This window comes from Tupaia chinensis, unplaced genomic scaffold (genome assembly GCF_000334495.1).
Source record: "Tupaia chinensis unplaced genomic scaffold, TupChi_1.0 Scaffold000063_1, whole genome shotgun sequence".
NCBI classification, from domain to species: Eukaryota; Metazoa; Chordata; class Mammalia; order Scandentia; family Tupaiidae; genus Tupaia; species Tupaia belangeri.
The window spans coordinates 1,461,064-1,474,430 of NW_006159521.1; the positions used below are offsets into that span (position 1 = coordinate 1,461,064).

General features: G+C 45.3%; 2 protein-coding genes across 6 annotated transcripts in view; one reads left to right on the forward strand and one right to left on the reverse strand.

The window, feature by feature from the left end:
* The window catches only part of SNX1 (sorting nexin 1), a 44,250-nt gene extending 41,789 nt beyond the window's left edge, over positions 1 to 2,461 (reverse strand). Inside the window, exons 1-2 of one of the 5 annotated variants that reach the window (XM_006141749.3) lie at positions 2,367 to 2,461; positions 1,134 to 1,205 (exon numbers count right to left, since the gene is read on the reverse strand). In XM_006141749.3, coding sequence (XP_006141811.1) covers positions 1,134 to 1,151 — 18 coding nt within the window. In that variant the 5' untranslated portion in view covers positions 1,152 to 1,205; positions 2,367 to 2,461. Of the gene's footprint in view, positions 1 to 55; positions 253 to 1,133; positions 1,206 to 2,302 lie in introns of those variants that run through there. The other 4 variants (XM_006141750.3, XM_006141748.3, XM_006141746.3 and 1 more) reach the window with 4 other exon arrangements.
* Positions 2,462 to 2,585: 124 nt separating this feature from the next.
* The window catches only part of CIAO2A (cytosolic iron-sulfur assembly component 2A), a 31,415-nt gene continuing 20,633 nt past the window's right edge, over positions 2,586 to 13,367 (forward strand). The window contains 3 exon segments of the mRNA XM_006172281.3: positions 2,586 to 2,841; positions 2,843 to 2,892; positions 7,919 to 8,083. Of these exon segments, the coding sequence (XP_006172343.1) occupies positions 2,774 to 2,841; positions 2,843 to 2,892; positions 7,919 to 8,083 (283 nt within the window). The 5' untranslated portion in view covers positions 2,586 to 2,773.

The window sequence follows — 13,367 nt, forward strand, 5'->3', positions numbered from 1 at the left end:
TCTTCGTCTTTTGGGGCCGCCCTCCCGCAAGCTGCCGGGGAGGGCGCGACCTCCCCGCCGCCGTGGCGCCAGTGAAAATATCCTCCCCCTCGGTGTCGCTGTCCCCAGCCTCAGGTTCTGACCCCCCGGCCGCCCCCTCGGACTCCGGCTCCAGGCCGGGAAAAGGCGGAGGGAGTCTTTCCGAAGCGCTACAGCCACCACCACCCGACGCCATCTTCCTCCACCCGCGGCGGAAGCCGCAACAACAACTTTATGAAGAGATAGCGCCGCGAGCAAAGCGTTCCGACGGTGCGAGGGGAGGGAGGGCCGAGACAGACCCTGCGAGACTGGCGGGGGGGCGGGGCCAGGGCGCCGGGGGCGTGGCGAGGGCGTGGCCGGGGCGTGGCCGCGAGGCTGCCCAGCAAATCCGGTCCCCAAACCGCGCCGCCGCCACCCCAATGAGGAGGTGCCAAGCTGGCGGAAAAGGAGGGCCCTTTGTGCTGATTAGCTTTATCTAACAGCCTTCTAAGATTTCGTTTGAATAAAGGAGTGACTAAAAATGTTGGAAAACCTCTAAGTACCACCCACCCAGGCCAAGCACGGTGCCTTCGGAGAGGTTCAGTAAGTATCAATATTTTTCGTTGAAGTTCTGAACAGACTGTAGGAAAATTTCGCCACTTGTTCCTCGGATGACAGTTGCTTAATTCGTTCAAGAAATAAATATTGATTATAGAGACCAGCAGATAGTGTAATGGTTACATCGCTGGACTCCCATGTAGTCAACCCAGTTCGAGTCCCAGATTCGGGGACTTAAACCTCACGCTGCGCACATATGTCTGCGGGTCCAGGATCCTGAGAGGAGAATGGAGGAGAAGGGATTGTGGCATGGCCTCCCCCTCCCAAGGATGATTTTTCGCTTTCTGTCTCTCTCTCTTTCTCTCTGGCAAATGCACAGGCCCTATAGCAGAAATCTCTCTAATACATAAATAAATAAATATAAAGAAATAGATGTTGATTATATATTGAGTAGCTGCCACCTTGCTATGGGTCTGAGACACCAAAATAAAAAAATAAAATTCCTGACTCACAAGATGCTTACAAATTAATGAAGGAGATGGGCACGCAAGTCAGCAATTCAACATGAGCAATACTACCTTGTGCTGTGGCAGCATCCTCAGTTGTGCTTGGAGGCTCAGGAGGCCTCACAAAGAGGACATCTCGGTATCCTAAATGTGGTTGATAAGAAATTAGGATTATTCTCTCGGAGTAAGTCAAGCGGAACAGAGGGCAGGGAAGTTATTGAACTCTGAACAAAAATATTCTAGGACCTAAACTATTTACTGATTGTCTGGCAAGCCTAAAGTCTAAATCAACTAGATTAATGAATCTCATTTGAGATAAATGAGGCAGGTTATCATGGGATAATTCTGAAGGATAACTAACCCTTTCTTCTCCATAGAGATAAAATTTGATTTCAACTTCAGAAAAAATATCTGTTCAACTTATTATTATATTTTAAATTTGGCCAGAGAGAGACACACACAGAGAGAGGAAAGTGAGAAAGCAAGCCACCAGGTCTGGGACTTGACCCCTGGTCGACCATGTGGGAGCCCAGCACCTTAACCATCACGCTACCTGCCAGCCTCTCAACTTTAAAAAGTTTATTTCTTCCATGAGTGACAGAGAAAGACAGAAATAAAGCACTCCCAATAGGGTCCTGACTCAGTGAACCACCGTCAGCTTGGGCCAACCCAGAAACACTGTCCAGCCCAGCTATTCAAGGTCTCCAGGGGCCAACCCCTTCCCATGTGGGTCGCCGGCAGAGCTTCACAGTGCCCTGGGGTCTGGCCCATTGTCCCCACTCTGACAGAAGGTTCAGTTGGTTTCTAACTGCAAATTCCTCAACATCAGGGGCAGGCTCATTCACCGGCAGGAGCAGTGTCCTATCTTTGTAATCTCCGGAGGTCTACAGATTGCCTGTGGCAAATTAAGTACTGAATAAATGTTGGAGATGTCATCGGAGGGAGGCATGGATAAAACAAATTCAATGGCCTTATTACTGGATTCATCACAGTCACGAAAACCAGACAGATCTCTGGGATGACCATCTCCATTACGGATCTTTTTAGGATGGTCAATTTTTATACTGCCATTGGACACAACGAACATAGGGAAAGTTCTGTCGTTCTAAGTCGTCTCTGAAGGCGATTGACATAAATATTCAGTACACAGGGAGTTGTACTGAGCTGAAAAAAAAATCCCTTTTCCTACCAAACCTATCTTTTACTGGCCTTCTAAACTTTTCATCGCAAGGGAAACTCACTTCCGGTCTGATCCGGTATCAGAAATCCCTTCCAGCACTAGAAACTAAGATCTCTTTTCCGTACCTCTTCGGAATTCATCGTTAGCTTATCTTGGAGCTGAGTGAGGTAATGAGTGACGGGTAACAGACCGTTACCACCCCCTTCCCAGCGGAGACTACAAGTCCCAGAATACAGTTCTGTCTTCCGAGGACTTCCCAGACATCCCTGCACCCGAGGCGCCCCGCGGGCCGCGGGGATTGTTTTCCCTTGTCCTGCCGACGTAGAGCAAAGCATTCTGGGACTTGTAGTTCTTACGACCTCCTTCCGCAGGTCGTCTGCACTACTCTTCGGTCTCGCCTATTCTCTACTCCCCTGAACCTTTAGGCTTGTCTAGGCCCATTCGAAGACCAGGAAGTTGATAAATCCCGAGGCCCTCTGCTGAGAGACGGTGGCTCGGGTGGGACAGTCGCCAGGGATGGCGGAGCGTGAGGATGGAGCGGGTGTCCGGGCTGCTCTCCTGGACGCTGAGCAGAGTCCTGTGGCTCTCGGGCTTTTCTGAGCGGTGCCTGGCAGCCCCGGATCATGGAAGAGAAAGCGCTAGAGGATTATGGTAATTAATTTTACCCAGTGAAGTGATTGGTTTTATATGTAGAGACGGGGGTTGGGGGCGGAAGGGGGGCCAGGGCTTCTGGGAAGACTGGTAGTGGAGACCCGGGATTTTGCCTCCATGCCCTCATCGCGAGTGGCTTCATCGGGGTCCTAAGTCACGCGGGCGTGTGGGTCCTTCTAAGAACCGGGCTTTTCTAAACTTGGAGGAAGCCAAGCCTGAAGGTTGTAAACGCTCTGTTCTCCTGGCTGCCCCACTCGCTGGTGGCCATGCCGGGACCGCGGGCAGAGCGGAAGTCTCGGGTGCTTGGTCAGCAAGCACAGCTGGCCTGGTCGCACTGCTTGAGCCTCCTCGTTTCTCTAGTCCTTGAACTCGCACTCCTCCGCCATTGCGGAGGGCACTGCTGGGTGACAGCCAGCTGAGTTGGGGACTGTCTGAAGGTCAGGTCACAGCACTTTTTTCTGCGACATTGTCGATAGGCTGAGGTCCCTGGGAGAAGAGCATGAGACAGGCTTCTGGTTGTGAGGCCTCGAATTCACAGTTCTTTAACACAGTCAGACCTGGGTGCAAAAAATATTAAACACACGGAGCCAACAGGTGGTGTAAGTGGTTAAGGCGCTGGATCTCACATGGTGGACTGCAGTTCAAGTCCTGGGCCCGTGGCTTGAAAACCATGCTGGGCATTTGTAGGGTGGGTGCCCCAAATCGGAGAGGAAGATGGAGATTACCGTAGGGTGATTTCTCGCTTTTTCGCTCTCTGACTCTCCAGCAAGCGAAGGTGCCCTATGGCAAAAACCTTTTAAAAAAATACACGCATAGGACCAGCTGTTAGCGTAATTTATGTCTCTGGATTCCCATGTAGTCTACCGCAGTTCTGGTCCCGAACTGGGTGGCTTAAAACTCATGCCCGGCAGGTGTGCGTGCGTGCCCAAGATCCCAAGAGGAGAGTGGAGAAGGGATTTCGGTGTGGCCATTCCCCCTGGGGGGTGATTGCTTGCTTTCTGTCTGTCTCTGTCCCCGTATAGCAAGCCCCCCCCCCCAAAAAAAATACACGCACATGCACATACTCTTCTCTGTATTAAGTGTTCTACACGCACATGCACATACTCTTCTCTGTATTAAGTGTTCTACACGCACATGCACATACTCTTCTCTGTATTAAGTGTTCTCTAACCCTGGGGAACCATCTTTGTAGAGATGAGATAACAAAGGTTTGGAATGGTTAGACAACCACCTTCCTGAAGGTCACATAGCCATTAAGGAACAGACCAAAAACCAAAGCCCATGCCTTCTGATTTCAGACTTAGTGGACTTCCCACTGTTTCACAATTGCCTATGACCCTCTTTTTTTTTTTTTTGGAATTATGTACTAGTGTTTTTGAAAACTAAAACGACTGGATGTAACATTGAAATAAGGTAACCATAAGAATACAAATACAATTCAGGAAAGGTTAGAGACCAGTAGAAGAAAGCCAGGTGTGCAAAAGATCTTTGGAGCTAATCTAGTTTACTTCTCTCTTGATAGGGCAAGACTTTATCAGCCCCAGCCAGAAGATTCTGAGTGTAATGACGTAGACAAACACATTTCCATCCTGCCAGACCTCTATCTACAGCATCTGGGGATGGCAGGACGCTGGGGCTACAACTTTGGAAGAAAGATGATTCTTGTCCTCAAATTCATCGTGAGGGAAACCCATATATACAAAATATATAGAATGTGGTAGAAGGCCAAAAACCTACATAAGGGATGACAAATTTAAAGGAAGATGAAATAGCTAGTCTCTGACTGGGAGATCTGGAAAGACTTTAAAGAGGTCTTGAGTTGGTCCTAAAACAATAATTAGGATCTGGCTGTATAGAGTCAGAGGACATTCCAAGTAGAGAAAACTAGAGCAAAAGTGTAGAGGTCAAAAAATAACATAGTTGTGACTAGCAGGTTGCATGGTGATGAAGGCGCTGGACTCCCACATGGCTGATCATGGTTCAAGTTCTGGACCCAGTGGCTGACTTTCTCGTTTCCCTCTCTCTGTTCAAATTTAAAAAATAAATAAATAAAATGAAATAGAATCATCCTTTTAAAAAAGAAAAAAAATAACACACTTATGATGCTAATTATATATAGTAATATATGTGAGGTCTTCAAAAAAAGTCCAGGGAAAATGTGTATTATGAAAAACTGCATGGGTTTAAAAATTTTTTGGGGAACCAGCAGTTAGCGTAATGGCTATGTCGCTGGACTCCCACGTAGTCGACTGCGGTTCGTGTCCCGGACCCGGTGGCTTAGAACTCACGCCGGGCGCGTGTGCGTGCGTGCCCAAGATCCCGAGAGGAGAATGGAGGAGAAGGGATTGCGGCGTGACCATCCCCCCTGGGGGGGTGATTTCTCGCTTTCTGTCTCTATGTCTCTCTCTGGCGAGCGCACGCGCCCTATAGCGAAAATCTCTCCAAAAAAAAAAAAAAATTTTTTTTGCACCAAAATAAACCCGTAATTTCATTTTTCCATGAACTTTTTGACTGCCCTTAGTACGTATAACCACATAGGAATGTAGTTATATACTTAGGGATAGATGGGCTATGGAATGGGGTTTATGGTTAAAAACAGTGAGGTTAAGTTTTCTCTTGGATAAGAGGTTGAAATGACTATTGTAGGTTTTAAATATAAATGAATTTTGTTGTCAATGCAGAGCCATAGAAGAATATTTTGTTTCTTTCTCTTTTTTTAAAAAGAATTATTTTATTTAACTTTATTTATTTTTTTAATGTGACCAGAGAAAAGGACAGCGTGAGAGTGAGTGAGAGAGAGAAAGTGAGAAAGCAAGCTGCCAGGTCTGGGACTCGAACCACAGTTAGCCATGTGGGAGTCCAGTGCCCTTAACCACCATGCCACCTGCTGGCCCCATTGCTTAATTTTTTATTTTTTGAGAGGTTTTCACTAAAGGACGTGTGCGCTCGCCAGACAGAAAGCGAGAAATCACCCCCCAGGGGGGATGGTCACGCCACAATCCCTTCTCCTCCATTCTCCTCTTGGGATCTTGGGCACGCACGCACACGCGCCCGGCGTGTTTTAAGCCACCGGGTCTGGGACGCGAACCGCGGTCAACTATGTGGTAGTCCAGCGACACAGCCATTGTGCTAACTGCTGGTTCCCATTTTTAATGAAATTCAAACCCCTCAAATCACTAGAGAAGCTTAAAAGGGGGTAAGATTTAGTTTCAGGGTTTAGTGGCATATAAAGGATATAATACGACTTATATAAATGAACCTAATAGGGAGAAGGCCTAGGGTGAGAATCAGGAAATTCCTTTTGAAAAAGCTTTTTCCCCCTGGGCCTCCTGATACTACAGCTCTGTGAAAGAGAAGTTTTATCCTCTTCCCTGTCTATATTTTCTAGTTCTGTTTCTAGTCAGGTGAGAAGCCCTATCAAGAAAGAACGGGGGGAAAGGTAGAGTTTGATCGATTTGTTTCTCTGAGTTGCATTTGTGACTACAGGGGTGGGCGATGCTATAAATAATAGAATAAAACCTTAGGTTTGAAAACATCGAGCCCATCCTATGTAAAATTCTGCTTTTCAGCTTTCCACCTCATGATTTTTCTTTGTCATTCTCTTCATCTCATTCTACATCGGCATGAGAAGGAAATCATGTTCCCTCCCCATATTCGTGGTCCCCTTTCCTGCATGTTTTACCAGTCTCCCCTCTTGCCTTTTCCTCTGACCCTTCCCTTCAGGTTATAAAATACACTCAAGTTCCTCTATCTTTGTCATTCTTCTGGCTTCATTATAAAGCTGCTGTTCTTTCTCTGCCCTTCCCTTCCCAGCCAAGACCCTAGGAATACATTTTCAGTTCCCACTTGCTTCTTGTGTTTGGCAGACTGGCTTGGGCCATCACCTTTCTGCTGAAATTGCTTTTTTTTTTTAAAGGTTTTTGTGAGAAGGAAAGTGAGAAATCACCCCCCGGGGGATGGCCACACTGCAATTTCATCTCCATTTTCCTCCTGGGATTTTGGGCATGAATGCACATGCACCTGGGTGTGATTTTTCAAACTGCCAGGTCTGGAGTTGAACCACCCCCTGGGGGATGGCTACACCACAATCCCTTTTCTATTCTTCTCTCAAGATTTTGAGCACTCACACACACATGCCCAGCGTGAGCAACAGTACTTTTTTTCGAGAGAGAGAGTTTTGCTTTAGGATGTATGTGCTGGTCAGAGAGATAGAGACAGACAGAAAGTGAGAAATCACCCTTTGGGGGTATGGCCCCACTGCAATCCCTTCTCCATTCTCCTCTCGGGGTTTTGGCCATGCACCCACATGCTCCTGACGCGAGTTTCAAGCTGCCAAGCCCAGGACTTGAACTGCGGTTGGCCATGTGGGAGTCCAGCAGCGTAACCATTACTTCGTCTGTTGGTCCCGCAACACTGCTTTCTTAAGGCGACCATCTGGGTGACAAGTCAAAAACCCATTTTGAGCTTTCGTCAAGTTGAATTTTCTACAGCATTTGATGTCAACCACCACTCTCTTCCCTTTTCTGATTCTTCTTGCCTTTATTTCTCATTTTGATCTTAATTTATGTGCTTTTCTTGGGTCCCTCCTTGGGTATCTTTCCCTTTTCATCAGTGATTCTTAAACTGGGCTGCTTGTAAAAATAACCCGAAGCATTTTAAAACTCTCATTACTTAGGTCACACTCTAAAACAATGAAATCAGAATCTCTGGGGCTAGAGCCCAGACTTCAGGTTTTAGGTTTTGTTTTAAAGCATTTTCAGTGATTCTGATGTTCAGCCACGTCTCTACTCTGTCTTTGTGATCCCACGAGTTCAACAACCACTCGAGCCTTGGTGCTTTCTTTATTACTTTTGGAGAGGTTTTTGCTATAGGGCGCGTGTGTTCACCAGAAAGCCAGAGAGAGAGACAGAGAGACAAAGGGAGAAATCACCCCCCAGGAGGGATGGCTTGGCTTCGGATGGGCGAAATCATCCTTATTTAGAATATTCCTATTTTAATAGGTGCCTTGTCTTTGATGATTCTTTAGATTTGATTCGAACTATCCGGGACCCTGAAAAGCCCAATACTTTAGAAGAACTGGACGTGGTAACGGAGAGTTGCGTGGAGGTTCAGGAGATAAATGAAGATGACTATTTGGTCATTATCAGGTTCACGCCAACAGTACCTCATTGCTCTCTGGCGACCCTTATCGGTAAGGTCCCACTTCTCTCTGTACATGGCTACTTCCTTAGACTGTGGCTAAATTGTTGCCAGTATTGACCTAAAGTAACAATTTGCAGCACATATTCCACCTTATGCTTTACAGAGTATTTTCACATATCCGTCTTCTGTAGTTTTCGCAGTTAGTTTGTAAAAGGGTTAAAATATTGTCATTTTACAGATGAGGAATCCGAAGCTCACGGAGTTTAAGTGACTCGATCAGAATCACGTAGCCAGGAAGTGGCAAAGTGAGGCTGAGACCCAGGCCTTCTGACTCGCAGTCTGTTTGTCCTTTGGTATCTGTCACGCTGCCTGTCTTGGGAGTATGTGCCCACGGTTAATGGAGAGTGGGTGTGAGCCGGCTCCCTGTCTCAGTTCTGGACACTGGAGTGGGTGTTGTCAGACTCGTGCTGCTGCCATCACCAATTTACAGCTTTCCACGTGAGAGGCTGCATTTCCAATATTTTGGATTAGTTAGCAGGATAACTGTTCTGATTACATATTTTGTGATAAGGAGAGTTTATTTCAAACCAGATATCCATCAGTAGAGGAGTGATTAAGTAATCAACAGTGGTGAATACCAACGGTGGAATACTATGCAGCTATACATACATGAATAGCCATAGTATGCATTAGTGAGTAATGGCGGTGGTAACTCGGCAGATGTGGGACAGGGTGGGGGGGAACATTCACTGTGTAACTTTTAATGTTTTTACATTTTTGAAGTGGAAATATATCAGCTATTGAAAAGCAAACAAGTTTATAAAGGATCAGAAAGATCAATATTTCATTATTCTATTTTGGTGTAATTTCTATCTTTTGTCCTTGACTGACCTCTGGCCCTCTTTTAGTGGTTTCCAGCCTATGGGCCACATCTTGAAGGATTGGAAAAATCTGTGATTCCCTAAATATATTTATGGTTATTAAAATTCTATTGATAGAAGAAAAAATATAGGATGAATAGTTATTTTTTTGTCATTGGATAATTCCTGAACCAACAATATTTAAAGTACTGCTATTGGACCAGCATGTGACCTGGTGGTTAAAGGAACTGGATCCCACATGGCTAATCACACCATCCAAGTCCTGGACCCAGTGACCTGAAAAACACATTGGGCATGTGTGCATGTGTGCCCCAGACCCTGAGTGGATGGAGAAATGGAGGAGAAGGGGTTGCAACATGGCCACGCCAAGTGTGTGGGGGGGTGCTTTCTCCCTCTCCCACTCTCTCTTTCACTCTCTCTGGGAGCACATGTGCCCTCTGGCAAAATAAATAAATAAATAAATGCTAATATTCTGATATGGAGGGGGTGTCAAAATATTTTGACATATAACAATTCTCAAACGAGTTGAAGAGCATATGGCAAATTCAATTTTTATTTTTTAAAGAATCATTTAACTTTGTTTATTTATTTATTTCAATTTGACCAGAAAGGGACAGAGTGAGAGAGAGAGGCAGAGAAAATGAGAAAGCAAGCCGCCAGGTCTGGGACTTGAACCATGGTCAACCATGTGGGACGTTCTTAACCACCACGCCACCTGTTGGCCCCAACAAATTCAGTTTTTAAAAAATAATGTGTAAATTGTAAAAGTAACATGTTTATTGCCAGTAATTTTGAAACTCCACAAAAGCATAAAAAAGAAAATTAAAGTCATCACAAAAGAATGTGTTAGTGGCTAGGCAGAGGCGCAGCTCACATTGGTAGGTTCTGTGTTTGCATCTGGAGACCTCTGAGTGCTCAGGGCTTGTGTGTGCCCATGATTGGGAGTGGCTATAGCTGAGGGTGGGTCACAGCATCGAGACCTTCTTAGGGGTGCTGAGTCTCTCTTTCTCTCTCTCTCTCTCACATACACACACATACACACACTCACTCACTCACAGAAGAAGTAAATGAATAAATTTTAAAAAAGAAAAAATATGAGGGCCAGCCAGTGACAATGGTTAAGGTGCTGGATCCCACATGGCTGACTGCAGTTTGAGTCCTGGACCCAGCAGCTTGAAGAACAGGATGGGCACATGTATGTATGCGTCCAAAATCTCAAGACGGGACAGAACTGCGGTGTAGTGATACCCTTTGAGAGGTGATCTCTCTCTCCAAGTGCACACATCCTATAGCAAACTGGAAAGAAAAAAAAAAAAGCTAAATCCCAGCTCTGTCAATTCTGCTATGTTGCCTTTCTTTTCTTTTCTTTCTTTTTATTTTTTTTGTAGAGAGATTTTTGCTATAGGGCGCATGTGCTTGCCAGAGAGACCAAGAGACAGAAAGTGAGAAATCGACCCCCTGACCGCCCAGGGGTTGGGGCGGGGGAGGGGTGGCCATGCCGCAATTCCTTCTTCTCCATTCTCCTCTTGAGATCTCAGGCATGCACACACATGTGCCTGACTTGAGTTTTTTTGTTTGTTTGTTTATAGACCATAGATTAGTTTCTTTTTAACACCCATCATGCCATGAATTCATAGGGAATAGGTTCTAGAGGCTCGGGCTCCTTTCCATTGGTTCTCACACAGTGGCTGCTCTGGCTGGGGCAGGCCACACTGCAATCCCTTCTCCTCCATTCTCTTCTTGGGATCTTGGGCACGCACGCACATGCGCCTGGCGTGAGTTTAACCCACCAAATCCGGGACTTGAACTGCGGTTGACTACATGGGAATCCAGTGACATAGCCATTACTCCAACTGCTGGTCCCGCCCTTGTTTGTTCACAACAAGGTCAATAGCATGCTGGGTAACATAGTAGACTCTTCCAGTTTTGCTATGGTAACATTTGTGGGGCATTTCTATTTGAACAGTACCCATTCCCTTAATATCTACCATATCACCTTTCTTGTAGGATTGCATAAATGTTGCCAAAGGAACCACTCCGTTTTCTCTTTTTCTTTTTTTTTTAAACCCAATGAAGTCTTCATTTGATGGGCTGAACAGGGAAAGTTTAGAGTGAGGGTAACTTTTCACATTTAGCAAGCATGTTGTTTAACAACTTTTCACTAGCCAGCCCTGACTTTCGGGAAATCAAAGTGGCAGAAATATCAACCTGAAGATCCAACAATAGAAAAGAACTGCTGCTCTTCTGAAGGACGCCAAGTCAATGTCAGTGGAAAGTCCAGATTGCCTGATATTGTGGTATAACCAATTTCCTGTGGTCAGGACCCACAGGTCTCTGGTTTAGGAGAGTTAAGTCTATGCTGAAGGCAGAGAGGGAGTGGACATAAAAGCAAACGTTACGTTTTCCACACCACAAGGCATCCGTGCCAAGGTGGCTGTGTGTCAGGGAATCCCTCCTCTTGGGAGCCAAGAGGAAGTCTCTCAAAACTAGAAGGGAAAGATGTTTGAATCAGTCCAGCTTCAGAGACATTCTATTAGTAACAAATGCCCCTTCCCCAAAAAACAACAATCAGGTGTTCTGTGTGCTAACAACATAGCTTAAAAAAAAGGTAAAACAAAATTCTGCATTTTTGTAAAACTTGATAAAAAATAGTATTTCAAACTGTACAGTCACCTCAAGTACACAGTTATCACAAATGCACACACTTCACTTATCTCCAGCACCTGCAGTTTTCTGTCTGTGTTGGCATCTCCATTTTCTGCAGGGTTATTTCCATCCTTGCCAGCGTCAACTTTTCCCTTTTTCCTTTGGGTACCTCCTCTCCCTTCTTGGCAGGGGCCTTCTTAGTCTTGGGCTCTGGCTTTGGAGGAGCAGGTTTCACAGACAGCCTTGCAGATCTTCTCTGTGGTTCATCCTTCACCTTGGCTGTATCTCCTTTAGCATCCTCTTCAGCCTTTCTCTTGGGCATGGTGGCGACGGCAGGACGTAGGCGCTGGACACGGGGGATGTAGCGGCGCAGGCTTTGGTTGGTCTGGGCGCTTCCGTTGAACCCAGGTACCTTTTTCTTTGGCTTCCTTCTTTTCCTGGTCATTTTCCTTCATATATTATAGGGAGCTATGTCTGCTCTTAGAATGCTTAATATGCTCAATATGCATATTAATTCTCTTGGCAAGAATCTTGCCCTTGTTTGTTTACAACTATGCCAACAGCATGCTGGGTAACATTGTAGACTCTTCCAGTTTTGCCATGGTAACACTTATGGGGCATTCCTTTCTGAATAGTACCCATTCCCTTGATGTCTACAATATCACCTTTCTAGTAGATTCACATGTATGTTGCCAAAGAAACCACTCCATATTTCTAAAAGGCCTAGAGCACGTATATCGGGAGCCTTTCCACTTTCCCTTTGTGTTCGTCATTTTGGTGAATTACTGGAAGATGGTGGTTCTGGCCAAAATGTGCCTGATGTGAGTTTACAGCTGCCGCTGATCGGCTTTGTGGGAGTCCAGCCACGTAAGCATTATGCCATCTGCTGGTCCCGTTGCTTAGCCTTTCTGAGCTTCAGTTTCCTCATCTGTAAAAATAAGAATAATTGGGTACCTGTAGAGGCGTGTTAATTAAGTAGTAAAAAGCAAAGTAAAAGAAATATATGAATGATGTATTTTATTTCTCATTAAATATTATTAATTACAAAGTTATATAGGTTACATAATCATTTTGATACATAATTTTATAAACATTTAAACAACTGTTTGCAATGATAAATAGTACTGTAATGAACAACTTTATACATTATGACTAGGGCGAGAGAGAGAGAGAGAGAGAGCAAGTTAGCCACCAAGTCTGGGACTTGAACTGTGGTTGGCTATGTGGGAGTCCAGTGACCTTAACCACCATGCCACCTGCCGGCCCCTATACATAAGTATTTTTATATATCTCATTATTGCCTCATGAGAAATTTCTGTAAGTGGAATTATTAGGTCAAATGGTATAAATATCCTTGAGCCTCTTAGTATATATTGGCAAATCCTCATTAAAAAGTTAACACTCTTTGGGACCAGCAGTTAGCGTAATGGCTATGTCACTGAACTCCCACGTAGTCGACCATGGTTCGTGTTCCGGACCCAGTGGCTTAAAACTCACGCCGGGCGTGTGTGCATGCATGCCCAAGATCCCGAAAGGAGAATGGAGGAGAAAGGATTGTGGCGTGGCCATCCCCCGGGGGATGATTTCTCGCTTTCTGTCTCTCTGTCTCTTTCTGTCTGTCTGGCGAGTGCACGCGCCCTATAGCAAAAACCTCTCAAAAAAAAAAAAAAAAGAGTTAACACTCTTTGATCCACGAATGAAGGAAATGATTCCATAGAAGAAAACCTGAACACATACAAAACGTTTAGATAAATTTATATTTATTATAAGCCTAGAAGAACTTCACTAAGAGATACTATACTATAT